Below are 17977 nucleotides of genomic sequence, written 5' to 3'. Positions count from 1 at the left end.
TGTACTTTCGCAGGCTAATGTCATGTTTTATTGAGAGTAATGTTTCAGTTCCTCTATTTTATATGCTACTGACTTTTATACTCCACAACCCCTCTTGGATTTTTACCCAATCTTATTGAAAAAAAGTGTTCAAATAACATAAATCATTCTCATGGAAGTTTTATTGCAAGTTAATCTGGATAAATGAAATTAGCATAGCATTGCTGCTTCTTCTGCCATGCCAATGAATGTCTCTATATTCAAACATCCAGGGCTAAAAAACAAACTACAAAAAATTCAGCAAGCATATATTCGATTGTAATAGTTGAAAGCATTGGCATCTTAAATCTTTCCAACATAACAGAGACCAGAAAACTATACATGTAGGAGATAGAACATATGGTCTGCAATTATTGGTATGAAATCCAAACTAAACAGGCCCAATTCTGATCAAAGAGCCAAAGCAATGAAGATTCTGACCACCATTAACCAAGAAAAACAGCAGAAGTTTTACTCTTCTGCAGCAACAACAGTGACCTCGCCTTTATCCAGTAAGTCATAGAATGCCCTTGTTTTTCTTTGCTCGTTCCAATGGTGCATCTTCCATAAACTGCCTGCAGCGAGGCCGAGTGCAGCTGCTATGAGTATCTCCTTCACCACGCTTGGTCCTTTCAGAGTGACGTGAGCAACCCTTGAGCCAGCCATTTAACTTGCTAATAGAGGTGTACAAACCCTGATCTCACACAACACAACTTTTGTCATTTCAGAATCATAACATCAGAGGGATTTACAGAAATGAAAAGACTTCAACTTGAGGTAAATATAATCTAAATCCATCAAAATACATACCACAAGACATTATCAAAGCATTCCCAGAGGAGCGAAATATTGTTGAACTAAACCAACACTCATTGTTATCTAATGGCGCAATTGTTTCTAATTTCTATGCACCAAACACCTAATTCATCTGAAAAATTATACATAACTACTGCAAGGACGAAGATGGATGGAAAACATATGTTTATGGGCTACGACACACAAAAATACACAAATCTAAAAATGAAACAGAAATCCTCCATACCTAGAATGAAGCTCAACTTCAAAACCTTTGATCAAATTTCAAAACGCTTAGATCCGTAGAACCTGCACTGAAACATTGGAGGGTGAGAAATGGTTTCAGAATTAAAAAATCGGATCGAATCGTATCTTCGTAATCGTGTCTTATCCTGACGAGGTTGCGAAATAGTATATCAGCAATGAGGTTGGGGTTAAAGGAAAAAACTAAGAAATAACGGTGTCGTTTCCATCACTATTTATTTAATATTCAAGTCATGTGCATCAAGTATCATATAATCATTTTTTAGGTGCTACGATTATGATATTTTATCAATATTAAATAAAGATGGAACATTTTTATAATTTGAAAAAAAAGGAATTTTTTGCAAAATTTATCATGACTTCAAAATTAATTTGTTATTCGATCATGCTATGCCCCATTGTTATGAAATCATTTCATTCTATCATGTCTCATTAAGTTTTGTTCAAAGTTTTGTCATTCATTTCGTTTCATATTGTTTTGTTAAGTTATGTTTCTAATATCTGAATTTTGATACACTGTTATGATTTGATTTTGAAGGAAAGAAAACATGATAAGATATGACCACGTGCGGTGGGTATAAAACCGTACTTATGGCCTCTTCGATGGTTATAAAACCGTACTTATGGCCCCTTCGGTGGTTATAAAACCGATTCAATGGCCTAGCCAATTAGAGGAGTAATATATAGAGGACAGATGGTCCCCTTTGGTGGGTATAAAATCGATTCAATGACATCGCTCCCTAGAGGAGTAACATATAGGAAACATATACTTATGGCCCCGTGCGGTAGATATAAAACTGTACTTATGGCCCCCTTCGGTGAGTATAAAACCGATTTAATGGCCTCGCCCCTCAAAGGAGTAAATATAGAGGACATATTCATGAATGATGAACTGAAATTTCAGCGCTACATATATATTATCACGTTTTGTTTATGACATGTTTTTATTCTTTGTTTCGAATTCTGACTATGTCGTGTCTTGACCCATGTGACATGTTCTGCGACATGTCACTTCCAGAATTATGTTTATACGTATTATATCTTTCGTAAAAACTCATTTTATATGTATATAGGTATTGTTTGTTACGATCGGTCTCCAATTGCTAAATGTTTCCCGAAACACCTACCCCTTACTCTACCATTTTCAGATAAGAACGAAAATCAAGTAGACGATGATGAACAAAACATGTTTTAGGGCTGATGATGAAATCTCGAGACATGAAGATTACTCGCTTATGTTCTTCTTAAGTTTTGATTCAAGTTGTACATTTCTTCCGCACATTTTATTTCGTTTTGAAAATTTATCGATGTAAAACAATATTATTTTGAGTTAATTATGAAATAAACAAGTTTTGGTTTATAATGAACTACGAGGTTTATTGTGTAGCGATTATGTGATTGTTGAATAACGTCGATGTCGACTAACCTCGGTCCTGGGCGTGACAGTAAGCTTCACCAAAATGATGTCGAACACTTCTTTTGCTAGATTGAACATCACTTACAATAAGTATCAATTGTATAACACTCCCTATAAAAAATAAAAAATAATAAAAAAACACCTTATGTAAAATTAACATGTTAAATATCGTGTTTTTAAAAATTAGACATAGAACCCTAGCAGATAAATTTATACATATGTGTATGATTTTAAAAAATGAAGGATTTATTAACTTATTAATATATTTTTTACGGAGTTTTATGCCTTTTAGAATTTTCACAATGGTGGTTAATGCAATTAGCCTCTTACAATAACCATGTTTTAAATTTTTTTTTATTAAAAAAAAATCTTTAGCAAAGATTAAACAAATTTAAAGAATCTCTTATTACATGCATATGGTTACGAATTATAATTTAAGATGCGAATCAGACAGCTTGAATGACATTGTTTGAGGAGGTTGCTGCATTTTTATCGATCTCTCTGTCAAAAATTATATTATATCAAATGACTAGGTAGAACATTAATTTAAATTTGTCCACAATTAGAACAACTGAAGTATAACATCAAAACTCAACATGTTCATTAACAAGGAAAATATAGGTCGCGATATAAAAAAAAAGATCAAATGAAAAATACAGAATCAAGTATTAGAAAAAGAATCGACATCAAATCTGACGATGAAAAAAAAAAAGTGAAAATCAACTATAACTAAAACTTCGTGACCCCTCTATCATCATTATGCACATTGCATGATATATTTGATTCAAAAGAGCAGTGTTCACTGTTCAGTAAAGTTGTGATATTATTCTCTCCCATCTCTATATATATATATAATTGTGGATAAAAGATATTTTTTTTTCAATTGTGAAAAGACAACATGATTGTTCATTAAAATAACTTATAAAATACTGAAGATGTTAAGAGGATATATTCCTAAAATGAGAATAAAATACATGTAAAACTAAATCAATATTTTTATTATTAATATATATATATATATATATATATATATATATATATATGTGTGTGTGTGTGTTTGTGTGTGCGTCTATGTATATTACAATATTTATATCAATATCTATATTGAAAATCAAATCAACTTGTTATTATTAATCTATATCTATCTTCTTGTTATTAATATATATTTATGTGTATATCAATATCAATATTTTTATCAATCAATATTTGTAACTAAAATGAAATCACAAAAAATAAAATCTAATATGAAGATGATATGAAACATCTACTACTTAAAAATGCAACTAATTTTTTTATTTTTTTGGTAAACTTATTTTTGAAATTTAAAATTTTGCATGCATGCAATACTGTTGAAAAGTACACATTTTAAAAATAATAATTATCAAATAACAGATAAAATACTGCAGTTAAAAATTGCTAACTCGGCCATCATAAATGTACGTAAAAATAAATCAAGTAAAAATCTTGATAACTAACAATATGTCAAAACCAAGCGTAATAAAATGTTCACGTCCAGTCTATACTCATAAAACGCGATGTGCGGAAAATATGGTCCTCGTGTCATGTGCGCACATCCAGCCCTACCTACTTAGGATTCGGCATCTCCAGCCTCCTCATCGACATGCTCACCTGCATCATTCATACAACGAATACATATACATAACATGCAATTGTGAAAAATACTGTAAGAAACATACATTTCATGATCTTAAAATCATAAACGTAAACGTCTCGTAATATAGCATGATGTGTCAAAACATGTCTCTTCATATCAGCATATACATATACATTTTCTTAATTGAATTCTGTTCATTAATTATGACTTTCGAATTAGCTCTATCGTATCAGCTCTATTCGATGGATTCATCTAATATAACCGCGGTATCCGGCGGCGGGGACATGAGCGACAGCATTACCCGTCCACTGAGCATTGGCCTCAACTCATAATATCTCATATAATCGTATTAGTCACAACCAACTTCCATCCTTAAAAAACGTGACATTGTATTCATCACTTATAAAACATGCATATACGTAAATTTTTCCTTAAAATCAAGCATGCAACGTATTTTTTGTAATTACGTAAAAAGTCATATACGTGATAAATAAACATTTAAATCATGAAAAATTGTGTTCAGGGCGCTGCCAGGACTAAAAACTCGACCCGGGTGCAAAATGACCATTTTACCCCTGAACCTCAAAATTTTGACCCAAAGCTTACCAAAATCCTCAAAACACCTCAGAACATATTTAAGAATATTTCTTAGGCGTAAACTCAAGCCCGTATCAAAACTGAATCGATTCATTTTAAAACTTGGACCGGGGTCCCGATTTTAACCTGAATCAACCCGAAACTTAACCAAATTTTTTTCAACTTAAACCATAATCTTATCCTACACCACCAGCGCCTAAACCATGAGGCCACTTATGACCCATGAAAACAAGCCCAAAGGCTACTGGAAATTTCTGCTCAACCTAGCCATACCCTAGCCGCGACATTCGAACCAAAACATCAAACCTACACCTAACCAGCTACGACCAGACACAAACTAGCCCCTCCTAGACCACCATAGGACCCTCTTGGACCGAAACATCTCAAGGACTTAGCCCCATGCACCCCCCAACACACGCACACCCGAGGTTCAACCTAAGCACACAACCCGCGATCAATCTCCCGTTTTCATGATTGAACGGCTTCAGGGATGGTTCCAACAGTGGTCGAGCCTTCCTAGGCCGTGTCTCAGACCCACCAGGGTCTGGTCCATGGCTTGGATCAGCCCTTGCACTGCCGGCTCAGCCCATTACCTGATCTACGCCCGAAATGAGTCACCCCTTCCGTACAACACCCCTCGGCCCTCAGCTTAACATGATTAGCCCTCGACCCCAGCCTCATGACAACACCTTACCACCTTGTACAGCCCCTTAGCATAAAAAACTTGGCAGCCCCTTCTACAATACATGAAAACGTGAGCATGAGTCACGAAAAAAATGCAATTTTCATGTCAAGCTTATACAAAAACGTGAACACAAGATGGATCGAATGATTTTCACGAATATACATAAACTTCAGCATAATATTTGCGTGAATGAAGAGATAAAGAAGATACAAGCTTGCCTTAATGATAAAATGATCAAAAGCTTGAAGATACGCGTGTGGAACGTGAAACGAAGAGGCGGGGAGAAGCTTTCTTGAAAGAAATGCAATGGACGAATCTTGCTGCTGGTGGCTGCTAAAAGAGACAAGAAAGTGACTGTTGAAATAAGGGGTGGGCGGCCAAGGGGGTTAAGTAGGGTTAGGGTTTGATTAAGTGTAATTTAGGTTAATAAAATATGTACTAATGGCCTTAATTAAAAATTAAAAAGGTTTTGAGCCCATTAGGCATTAAAACAAACCCAACAAGCCCAATATCACTCTCGAAAAATATTTTGTTTAGGCATGTTTTTGAAAATATTGTCCGAGCCTTCAAAAAGTTCTCCGATTCGATACATTTTGCACACCGATTAAAAAATACGACCCGACAAGTAAAAATACCCACCAAGGTCCACTTTTTGAAAAACACACTTAAAATAATTCATATTAATTAATTAAAATTAATCATTCAATAAAAATATTTTTCATGATTATCCCCATTCTCCGTTCCTTGTTCGAGCGCGAAGTGCAACTTAAAACCCTAATGCATGAAACTTTAAAATAATCATGAAATAAACTCTAACCATGCAATCATCATGCATTAAATGCATAAAAATCATTAAACACATATTTTAAATAAAATCATAGATTGCATGCGTGCAGGTTACGTAGTTTAAATTTCCTGGACCTTACAACTCTCTCTCCTTTAAAACAAAATTTCGCCCTCGAAATTTAAAACATACCGAACAACTTCGGGTAACGACTCCTCATCTCGACCTCAGTCTCCCAAGTAGCCTTCTCCTCGGAATGATTCAGCCACTTGACTTTGACCATGTGGATCACCTTGTTCCGTAGCCTCCTTTCTTGTCTATCCAATATCTGAGTGGGTCTCTCCTCGAAAGACAGGTTCGGTGTCAGCTGAAGTGGCTCGAAGTTCAGCACATGCGAAGGATTCGACATGTACTTCCGCAGCATAGAGACATGGAACACATTATGAACTCCCGTCAGATTCGGCGATAATGCCACTTTGTAAGCGAGTGTCCCAACTCTCTCTAGGATCTCGAACAGTCCGATGAATCTAGGGTTGAGCTTGCCCTTCTTCCCGAATCTCGTCACACCCTTCATCGGTGCGACTTTCACAAATATATGATCCCCTACTGCAAACTCCAGATCCCTACGCCACTGATCTGCATAACTCTTCTGAAGGCCCTGTGCAGTCTTCATCCTGTTCCGAATCCTGACCACTAACTCTGCAGTCTGACTGACAATATCCGGTACCAACTCTGCCCTCTCTCCTAACTCGTCCCAATACACTGGCGACCTACACTTCCTCCCGTACAATGTCTCATATGGAGCCATACCGATCGATGCCTGATAAATGTTATTGTATGTAAATCCACAAGAGATAACTTCGACTCTCAGCTGCCCTAGAAATCGATCATGCAAGCTCTGAGTAGGTCCTCTAGAATCTGAATAAACCACTCTGACTGTCCGTCGGTCTGAGGATGGAAGATAGTACTGAATAGCAGCTTAGTACCCAATGCCTGATGCAGACTCTTCCAGAATACAGACGTTAACCTTGGATCCCTGTCTGACATGATGGACACTGGAATCCAATACAGTCTGATTATCTCTCTGATATACAGGTCTGCGTACTGAGTCATGGTGAAAGTCTTCCTGATCGGTAGAAAGTGAGCTGACTTAGTGAGCCGATCAAATATCACTCAAATAGCATTATATGCTCCATTAGTCCTTGGTAGTCCCGTCACAAAGTCCATGGTGATGTTCTCCCATTTCTACTCGGGAATAGGGAGTGGTCTCAGCTTCCCTACAGGTCTCTGATGCTCTTCCTTGACCTGTTGACATGACAAACACTCAGAGATGAATCACAGAATATTCCGCTTCATGCCCGGCCACCAATAAAGAGACTGAAGGTCCTTATACATCTTTGTACTCCCTGTATGGATGGATTACGAGATGCTGTGGACCTCGCTCAAGATATCTGCTCTCAGGAAATCACTGCTAGGAACCCACAGTCGGTCCTTATGTCTGACTATATCGTCCAAAACTGTATATAGTCTCCGGCTCTTAGCCTCATCCCTCTATCTCCAGTTCTGCAACTGCTCGTCAGAAGTCTGCCCTACCCGAATTCTGTCTCTCAAAGTCGGCTGTACTATCAGTAGAAATATTTGGGGCATCGACCCTGGCATACTGCAAGCTCAAACCTCTGAATCTTCGCCTGCAGCGGTCTCTGCACCGACAAATGAGCAATCACCACGTTCTTCCTGCTCAGAGCATCTGCAACCACATTAGCTTTACCCGGATGGTAACTAATGTCACAGTCATAATCCTTTGCTAGCTCTTGCCACCTTCTCTGTCTCATGTTCAGCTCTTTCTGTATAAAGAAGTACTTCAGGCTCTTGTGGTCAATGAAAGTTCTGCACTTCTCCCCAAACATATAATGTGTCCAAATCTTCAGGGAAAATATCAATGCTGCTAGCTCGAGGTCATGAGTCAGATAATTCTTCTCATGGACCTTCAACTGTCAGGATGCATAAGCTATAACTCTGTCATGCTGCATCAAAACTGCGCCCAAATCGAGTTTCGAAGCATCTGTGTAAAGCACAAACTCTTCTTGCCCTGATGGCATAGCTAGAACATGCGCTGAAGTCAATGAATGCTTCAGTTAGTCAAAACTCTCATGGAACTTCGGTCCCCAAATAAATCTAGCATTCTTCTTCGTCAAGACGGTCATAGGCACCGCGATAGAAGAGAAGCCCTGAATAAACTTCGGGTAATACCCAGCCAATCCCAAGAAGCTGCGGATCTTTGTCACACTCTTAGGCACTGGACAATCTCGGACTTCCTCGACCTTGCTGGGGTCGACCTCCACTCCGTCTCGGGATACAATGTAGCTCAAGAATGCCACTCTGTCAAGCCAGAACTCGCACTTACTGAACTTGGCATACAGTCTTCTGTCCTGTAAAGTCTGCAGTACAGTCTTCAGATGCTGATTGTGTTCCTCTATACTTTTCGAATAGATCAGGATATCGTCACTTAAAACTATGTTGAACTGGTCCAAATAGGTTGAAACACGTGATTCATGAGATCCATTAAAATCGCTGGCGCCTTCGTCAAACCGAAGGGCATCACCATAAACTCATAGTGCCCATAACTCATCCTGAATGCTGTCTTATGCACGTCATACTCTCTCACCTTTAGCTGGTGGTATCCGGAGGAGATCTATCTTCGAGAATATTGATGCTCCCTAAAGCTGATCAAATAAATCCTCGATCTTGGGCAGTAGATACTTGTTCTTGATCGTGACTTTTCAGCTCTCGGTAATCAATGCAGAGCCGCATGCTGTCATCTTTCTTCTTAACAAACAGTACATGCACACCCCATGGAGAAAAGCTACGGCAAATGAAACCCTTATCTAGAAAGATCATATGTAAAGCCATGTATCTGATCTTTCTGTTCTTTCATCTCTGCAGGTGCTAGAAGATATGATGCCTTAGGAATAGGCACGATGCCTGGCATGAGCTCGATAGAAAAGTCCACCTCTCTATCCGGTGGAATGCCTGATACATCATCAGGGAAAACACTGGGGAAATCTCTGAACACAACGATGTCCTCTAGCCTCTGACTGACTGACTCTGACACTGTCACAATACTTGCTAAAAATGTCTGGCAGCCTCTCTTCATAAGCTTCATCGCACACATGCAGGAAATGATGTGAGGCATTTGCTGGTGTCTGGCTGCCTCAAATATAAACGACTTACTGTTGGGCGGTCGGACAGACACTGACCTCTGTCGAAAATCTATGACAGATCTGTTCAAGGATAGCCAAGTCCATACCCAAAATTATGTCTAACTCTGGCAACAGTAGCACTATCAGATCTGACTGCACCGCATTCTTCTGTAACCGGAGCTCCAATCCCTTCACTATCTGGGAAGTGAACATCTGATTCCCGAATGGAATCGATACCCTGAATCCATCGCCACTGGTATGATTCCTAGTCGCTTGACAAAAGATCCGGATATAAATGAGTGTGTAGTTCCGGAGTCTAGCAATGCATGCGTAGCTACACCTGAAATATATATTCTTCCTGCGACAAAACATACAATCAAATCTGATCGTGTTGAAGCTTAAGAAATTTTTATCAGCAATTATCCCAAAATCCTCGAAACATTACTAATTTAACCCAAGTATTCTTCAAAAGTGCCGAATTTTAAATCCTAAAAATTCTATAAATTGCAATTTGGCCCTTAAAGTTTTCGAAAATTACATTTTGGCCCTAAAAGTTTTCGAATTTGCAATCTTGACCCCATAAATTTTCGAGTTTCGCCCCATAAAACCTTAAAATTCTCGAAAACTAAGAACTAAATCCCAAAAATTCAGAAAATTCAAAAATAGCTCCCTAAAATATTGATTACAATTAGGTCCTCATATTATCAGTTATTACACTTAGGTCCCTAAAATTCTCAATTCATGCAATTCAACCCTTAATTACAACTAGGTAGAGCATGCATCCTAATTTAATCTATGTTCCCAATCCCATAAATTAATTCTCATAACAATCATATAACTCATGCAATTAAGCGATAAATTAAAATCTTAAACATAAGAGTTACCGGTGATCAGCATAGAATCTGGCTCCACCTCAGCCTCCTCAGCATGCATCACATATGCTCTGCCAGTATTGGGGCCCTTGTTATTAAGGCAATCTGTCACCTTGTGACCTTCCTGCCCGCAAATAAAACACTTGAAGGTCCCCCACATGCACTTGCCGAAGTGGAACCGGTTTCACTGCTTGCACGGCTGATGGTCCTCTGGCTTAGGCGCTCCTAGTGCCTGCGGGGGTCTTTGCTGCTTGGGCCCCCTAACCTGTCCCAAGGGCTTCTGCTGCCCCTGCTGCCTCAGCGGCCCGGTAAACTGCTTTTTTGCGGCCGGGAGCTGGACTGGGCCTGATGCCTCTTCTTCTGCATCTCAAATTCTATGTCCCCCAGGGCCTGCTCCGCCTGAAAAGCGCAGGCAGTGGCCTCATCGTAGCTCGTCGGTCTCATCAGCATCACATCCCTGCGCAACGTGGGTCTCAGACCATCCATAAAATGCCTCAACTTCTGGGTGGAATCTCTAGCAATAAGAGGCACAAAATGACAGCCCATGTCGAACTTCTGGATGAACTATGCCACAGATGAGTCCCCCTGTTGGACACTCATGAACTCCCTCGTCAGGCGGCCCCTGACATTAGTTGGGAAGTAAATGTTGTAGAAGATCTCCTTGAACCGATCCCAAGTGAGGGTAGCCAAGTCCACTCCATGCGCGGCTCTCTCCCACCAAAGGGATGCTTCATCTCTCAGCATATAAGTGGCGCACTGACTCGGTCGCCATCCCTCATCTGCAAGTACTGAAAATGTAGCTCCAGAGATTGAATCCAGCCCTCTGCCAGGAACAGATCAGTGGTGCCCCCGAACTCCTTCGGGTTGAGCCGTCTGAACTGATCATAAATGTCAATCTGTGGTCGGGGATCCTGCTGAGCTCCATAAGCCTAGCAATACCCTCCAGTACGCGGGTAGCTGCGTCCCCTGGCGGTGGAGATGGTGGAGGGCCTATGCTGCCTCCAAGAAAATCATCCCGACAGTCTATACTGGAGGCGCGTCTGGAGGCATGATATCTGAATACAGTCCAAATTCTAAACGTTCATGCAATTTAATCTAGTTTTCATAATAGTAAATCCTTAAATCATGAAAGCATCTAAAATGTACTGTAAATCATCGTAAAACGTATATCATGTAAACATGCAGGTGATAGCAGTAAATTATTTGAAACGTAAAAGCTTACAGACTTGAGGCTTGAATACTGAGTTGCAGAAGCTGGCGGTGGCACAACCCTATACAGGACCCTTGCTACTACAGTTAAAAATTGCCAACTCGACCATCATAAATGTACGTAAAAATAAATCAAGTAAAAATCTTGATAACTAACAATATGTCAAAACCAATCGTAATAAAATGTTTGCGTCCACTCTAAACTCATAAAACATGATCTGCTATTCTATCTAGTCTGAATTTTTGCATTACAAATAATTTTGCCAACATTTGAATTTTCTCAGAATTCGAACACGCCGCGTTTTACTGGGAAGGATCGATTCATGATAAACGATCCGACTGGTGATCTCTATTAATGAGTATTATGGTACTGAGTGCTCTTTAATTGCTCAAATTCACTATCTTCTGCAGAATTAATGTTTCATGAGGATCCGACATATACAAAGACAAGCTAATATTGCTGCTCATAGTCTAGCACAATTTGCCCATGCTTCTTCTACTTCTATTGTTTGGAACATCGATGGTTTCCCTTCATTGTTACAAGAAGTTGTACTAGAAGACATTAGAGATTAATGAATTTCGTTTCTCAAAAAAATAATAATAATAACAAATAACATGACAAAATGGTGAAGCCGACAATAACCTTGTATAACACAAATTATGTTAGAGTAAGAGCCCAATAAATCAACTTGTTGTTTGTGTGTTTTTAACGCTAATGTAAAACAATCTTTATTTTGATAATATTTTACGATTTTATCTAATTATTACATTTACTTTATCTGTATACTCATAGAAACTGTATAGATAAAAACCTTAAATATAGTTTAGTACCATGAGGTCAATTTCGCAAGGTTGATCGTGAAATTCATCACGTGTATACTGTATATTATAAATATATTCCTAGTCAATTCAGCCACATAAAATAAGGATAAATATCGTTCGAGCTCGAGACTAGCATCTGTGATATAAACGTCACGTTTCATTAATAAGGGTATGGAGATGTCCATTCATATAGATGAATGATCTTGAGATGGATCACTGAACAATCATCCATCGGACTTTTTAAGTGTTTTCACTTATCGAGTGAAATAGTCTGCAGTTATGGTTTTACACCCTTATTCCTTAAACCCCGGACATCATGGAGGCTCTACGTACTATAGATGTACTTTGACTCCTTTACCGACTTCATGAGGGTCACCAAGTGGCAAAGTTGAGTATAGTCCCGAAATACGTAGGAGCTCATGCATTGTAGTCGGAGATTCACCATTCACATACGGATGTAGATATCTTATGTGATCTGATGAGTTAATTTTAAGGTCTAAAATAAGAAAACGTAATCCAACTGCATGCAAATTTAGGCAAAATGGAAAATGACTAAGTAAATAGTTTTAATTGCATGAATTAAATACGGTGTGCATGGTTACCTGCTTAAAAAAGTACTTTTCTACTTGAATGCATAAAAATTTTGTTTTTAAGGTTATTCGAAAAGCGATCGAGGAACGGAGACCAAATAAGGGAAAATATTTTTAATAAATAATTATTTTAAATTGTTTAATATATGGCCTAATTTAAATGATATTTTAAAAAATGAGGGATTTTGAGGTGTTTTTACACGCAGAGTCGTATTTCAACCAGTGTTCGATTTTCGACTAAAATATAAATTTTTCGAGAACTCGGCTAATATTTTCACCAAATTTCCTAAACAAAATATTTACTAATGGGACTAGTATGTCATACTAATGGGCCTAAGCTTGCACACATGAATTATTTATCAAATTAAAAGCTTAAACCCTACAACACAAGCCCAACACACACACAGCACACACAAGAACTCTTGCCAGCCATAACACACGCACACACGAGAATTATTCAAGGGAAGGTCACGGTTTTCAAAGGAAATCAAAGTAGGGTTCCGTTCGTCGACGTGCTTCGCATCTCAACTACTTTTTCGTGTGTAGTACATGCAAAGGCACGTCATAAATATCTTTTTTCTCATCTATCACACCATATTACGTGTTTGAATTGTGTTTGCATGAAAATATGGTTGCCTTGCAATTATTTTCGTGTATATGAATGTTCATGCATATGACGTGATTTTATGCTCTAAAACTTATTATAACGATACATGAAAGGGCTGCCATTATAGGACACTTAGGAGGGATGAATTTTCCAGCGTGTTAGGGGTCACACGAGTCATGGCTAAGGGCTGGACAAGGGCTAGGGAAGTCTTGAACGAAATAGTGCAAGTTTGTGCACTAGGGTTCGGTTAAGGGGCTAGACACCGAGGGATTGACCAGGGCTGGGCTGGGGCTTGGTGAGGGTCATGGTTAAGGGTCTGGAAGGGTCCTAACTCTGGTTGGTCGATAGGAAAGAGACCATAATCTCATGGACTCTTCCCACGTGTATAAAGGGCGGCCGCGATCAGCTGCTGCATGGAGGGTCTAGGGTTGGTCAGGGTGGTATAGGCTAGGTGTCAGGGTGGTCCAGGGTTGGTCCGGAGAGATGGGGCCCGGGTGGTGGCTCGGGGATAGAGTCCTAGTCGAGTTAGACTCCTAGGAAGCAAGTCACGGCCGCGACTCATGCTGGGACTGAAGGAGTGGGATAGGGGATGGTTTATTTGGTCAAGGCAGGTCTGTAGGGCCCATATATGGTCTGGTCAGGGGTTGGCTTGAGGTGGCTTGGCCATGGTCCAAGAAAAACGAGAGATAGCTCGAGGGAAACTAGTAGGGTTCGAATTAGGAGTTTAAATGACAAAGGGTTCGAACTAGGAGTTTAAATGACTAAGGGTTCGAACCATGGGCCATAGGGGTGGGTTGATGGTTCACGAGGGGTATTTAGGTATAAAGAGTCTATGTTTAATATTTGGGAAGAAAATATTAAAGTTGGAATCAATTCGGCAATTAAACGCTTCACGAATTAGTAATTAGAAAATTAAATCGAAAGCCCTGAATTTAAGCCAAATAAAAATATTAAAAATTAGATTTAAGCTTATATAATTATTTGGGATGGTCTCGAATCAATAAAAGTAAGAAAAAGTCAAAATCGAGAATTTTACAATCAAAGGGTAAAACGGTCATTTTACACATTAAAAATGTTAGACGTCCTGACAGTGTCCTGAATGATTTAAAATATGTTAATATGTTTATTTTAAATATTTATGGAGTTTTATGATGAAACATTAATGCTAAAATACGTGTTGCATGCTTAGTTTCGAAATCAAAAGGGAAATATGTATATGCTTAAATTTTATAAGTGATGAAAATACGAAAAGTTGAAGGATGTGAATTGATTGTGACTAATAGGATGATGTAATGATACGATGATATGGTGATATGTAATGACAATGCTCAGTTGACTGGTGAGAGTGTCAGTGATGTTCCCGCCGCTTGATAGCATGGTTAATACGTAGATGGATCCATCGAACTTCAGCTGAAACGAAAGTCACAATTAAGAATCTGAATTCAATGAAAAAGAGAATACTAATACGTATATGATGATATGAAAAAGAATATGATATATGAGACACGTTTATGATGAAAATGTTTAAAGTTTACGTTTACGAAAAGTAATTTTAAGTAAAAGTAATTTCACTATTGCATGTGGATGTACATGTGTTACTTGTTATCAAGATTATGGTTTTGCTGAGTCAATAGACTCACTAGATGTGATCGATGCAGGTGAGCTTGATGTTGATGGAGGTTTTGATGCTTGAACTAGCTAGACTGAATATGCCCATAATCGGAGGACTGTCGCTAGTTTTTCGCACTTATGTTTATGGTTTACATTGCTTTAAAGATTTTACGACTTTTACGTGCTTTTGAGAGATTTGAGAGATTAAAAAGTTTATGCTTTATTTTGAAAAATGCTATTTTAGGTTTGGTAAACGATTTACGTTTTTATGTTTTGAATGCTTACTTTTGGATTTTCAAATATTTAGTTGGTATGTTTTATTTAACATAGTGTCAAAATAATATATATATATATATATATATATTTATCGGCCGAAAGAAATAGGAGGAAAAAAAATTTAGTACAATTTAAATAAAAACGAGTAGTAGAAGTTTCATTAATAGTGCAAGGAATATCTGATAAATTAAGATAAGTGCTTTAGGGAAGGTGGTTCTCTAGTTGCATATATGATTCCACTATTATTACTCAAAGATACATCACATCATTATCGAATTCATTTGCAACTCTCGATATACCAATGATTGTAGATTCGATCTGGATATGTGAGTGAAGGAATCATATTGTATGTTAACCATAATTTTTGGTTCTTGTATGAACTATTAGTGATACTCGAGGCATTATGGCGAGATGCTATAGATGATCTTACCATGATCGATGGGTGAATCAGACTTGAGTTCTGACGTTCTTGTGATCAAGAAGTTGATGCACATAATGAGGTTAATTAGGGTAAGTCAGTACAAGAAAAAATGTTGTTTCAAATCACCTGAGTTGAATGAACCCATGGTTAATTATATCCCTAAACCATTGAGGGTCACACAAGTATTGGATTATGTATCCCATTGAGATAGTCGAATTTAAGGAGTTGCATTTGGTGACTATAGTTTGATGGAGATCTAACATATTGCTTATAAATAATTTTTTAAGTAGGTTCCATTATTGGAAGTTGTAAAAGTTAGCTTGGCTGCTAAATTTCTAAGGAGAGTCTGCATGTTTTAGTAAAAGAGTTCAAAAAATAGACAGATGTAAAAACGACTCACCGGATTTGATCTTTGAAATTTTCACTTTCACGGTGGATTTGAGCCCTGATACCATGTTAATATTGGGATTTGGACCTAACTCAACCCCAAAAACTATTCAAGGTGAGAGGATTGTCCAAGTCTATATATACAACTCACAAGAACTCTATTCAACCGATGTGAGACATCTTAACGGGACTTGAACCTAACTCAATCCCAAAAGCTAGCTCTTGGGGTTGAGTTATGTTCAAGTCTCAATCTTAGCATGGTATCAGAACTAGCTTTTGGGGTTAAGTAAATTGAGCCACTCGTTAATATCTTCACGTTCCAATTGTTCATTCACGGGCGTGATGATGTGTTAAGATGTCTCACATCGGTTAGATACAATTCCTGAGAGTTGCATATACTGACTTGTACAATCCTCCCCTATTGAGCTAGCTTTTCGGGTTGAGTTAGGCATGAGTCCTAATCTTAACATACCCGTTAATGTCACTACGCTCAATTTGTTCATTCCTGGGCATAAGACAATGTGTTAAGATGTCTCACATCGCTTGTATAGAGTTCCTGGGAGTTTCATATATGAACTTGGACAATCCCTCTCTTGAGCTAGTTTTTGGGGTTGAGTCAAGTTCAAATCTCAATCTTAACATGGTATTAGAGCCCAGACCCACTGTGCATTAGACTGCTCATAGTTGGGCCACCTGTTAATATCTCCACGTTCCATTTGTTCATTATTGGGCGTAAAAGGGTTTGTTAAGATGTCTCACAGTTTTTGGGATTGAGTTAGATCCAAATCTCAATCTTAACATAGGATGAAGCAGAAGATTTGGCTTATTTTCCTAAACATTGGTGTGCATGTTCTCCAGAATTGGTGTGTTGTAAGAAAATATGAGAATGGGGTCAAGGAGATGGATCTAGTTGAGGAGGTTGTTAATTGCTTTGATGGTTAGCTAATATGCGAGATTTTATTAAATTCTAATTAGATAATAGGTTTTGTCAACATAGGCTCTGTAACTTCAGTTATGTTTTTGAAATCGAAGCTATCTTATTTTTCAGGAAAAAAAATTTATCATTCAAGTTCCATACCATAATTTAGTGTGCAGGGGAGATATGATTAATTCGCCTATTTCATTTGGATCAAACCCAAAAAAACTAAAGGAGTTGGTACACGGACAATACAAGTCTTTGTTATCGTCGTTCTTCTGTCATCGATGAGAGCTCATTGGTAAGGAAGATTATTAATTATATAGTACCAATGACTACTTCTTCTCCTCCACACGCTACTATTGATGCTAATCCTATAGCTTCATTTTCTAAGTTTCTTGTATTAGGTATTCAATTTCAGTAATTGCTTCATTTTCTAAGTTTTCATACGAATACACGGCCTAAACATTCATGAATAATATCAAAAAAATTCATTGTATAAATTGATGCAAAAACTAAAATTTCTTTTTATAATTTACATCATATTATAATATTCATATCAAATAATAGATATCCAATATTCATTTTATAAATTGATCAAAAAAACATATCAAATATCTAATATTACGGATGTATATGCTTCGGTCGCTAGTACTCTTAAATGTCACGTGGATTTGAATGATTTATCTTCGTATGACAGATTTAGGTTTAGTTTTTTTTTTTTTTTTTTTTTTTTTTTAAAAAATACCCCTTAATCTTACAAATATTTCAATTATTTTCATCAAATACTTATTTCTTTTTGAAGAATAAAATACTATATTATTTTAAAATTATTAACATTATGTGTGGCGTGATTCCATGCACACCACTGAAAACGTGTATAGAAACCAA

The 17977-nt window shown here is 37.7% G+C and overlaps 1 protein-coding gene across 2 annotated transcripts; it reads right to left on the bottom strand.

Moving 5' to 3' along the window:
* Window positions 1–275: 275 nt before the first annotated feature.
* On the bottom strand, window positions 276–1302 carry LOC142537379 (putative cytochrome c oxidase subunit 5C-1). 2 transcript variants are annotated; one of them, XM_075642915.1, is made up of 3 exons: window positions 1061–1245; window positions 829–937; window positions 276–712 (listed from the first exon to the last, which is right to left on the bottom strand). In XM_075642915.1, the coding sequence occupies exon 3, from the start codon at window positions 682–684 to the stop codon at window positions 490–492; it is 195 nt and encodes a 64-aa protein (XP_075499030.1). In that variant the 5' UTR covers window positions 685–712; window positions 829–937; window positions 1061–1245; the 3' UTR covers window positions 276–489. The 2 variants fall into 2 exon arrangements, 1 of the variants encoding a protein (XP_075499030.1); XR_012818535.1 differs by lacking the exon at window positions 829–937 and having other exon boundaries at window positions 1061–1302.
* Between the last annotated feature and the right edge of the window lie 16675 nt (window positions 1303–17977).

The sequence above is a fragment of the Primulina tabacum genome, chromosome 2, assembly GCF_025594145.1.
Source record: "Primulina tabacum isolate GXHZ01 chromosome 2, ASM2559414v2, whole genome shotgun sequence".
Lineage (NCBI taxonomy): Eukaryota > Viridiplantae > Streptophyta > Magnoliopsida > Lamiales > Gesneriaceae > Primulina > Primulina tabacum.
Note: the sequence above shows the minus strand (reverse complement) of the source record. Positions and strands in the feature narration are given on the sequence as shown.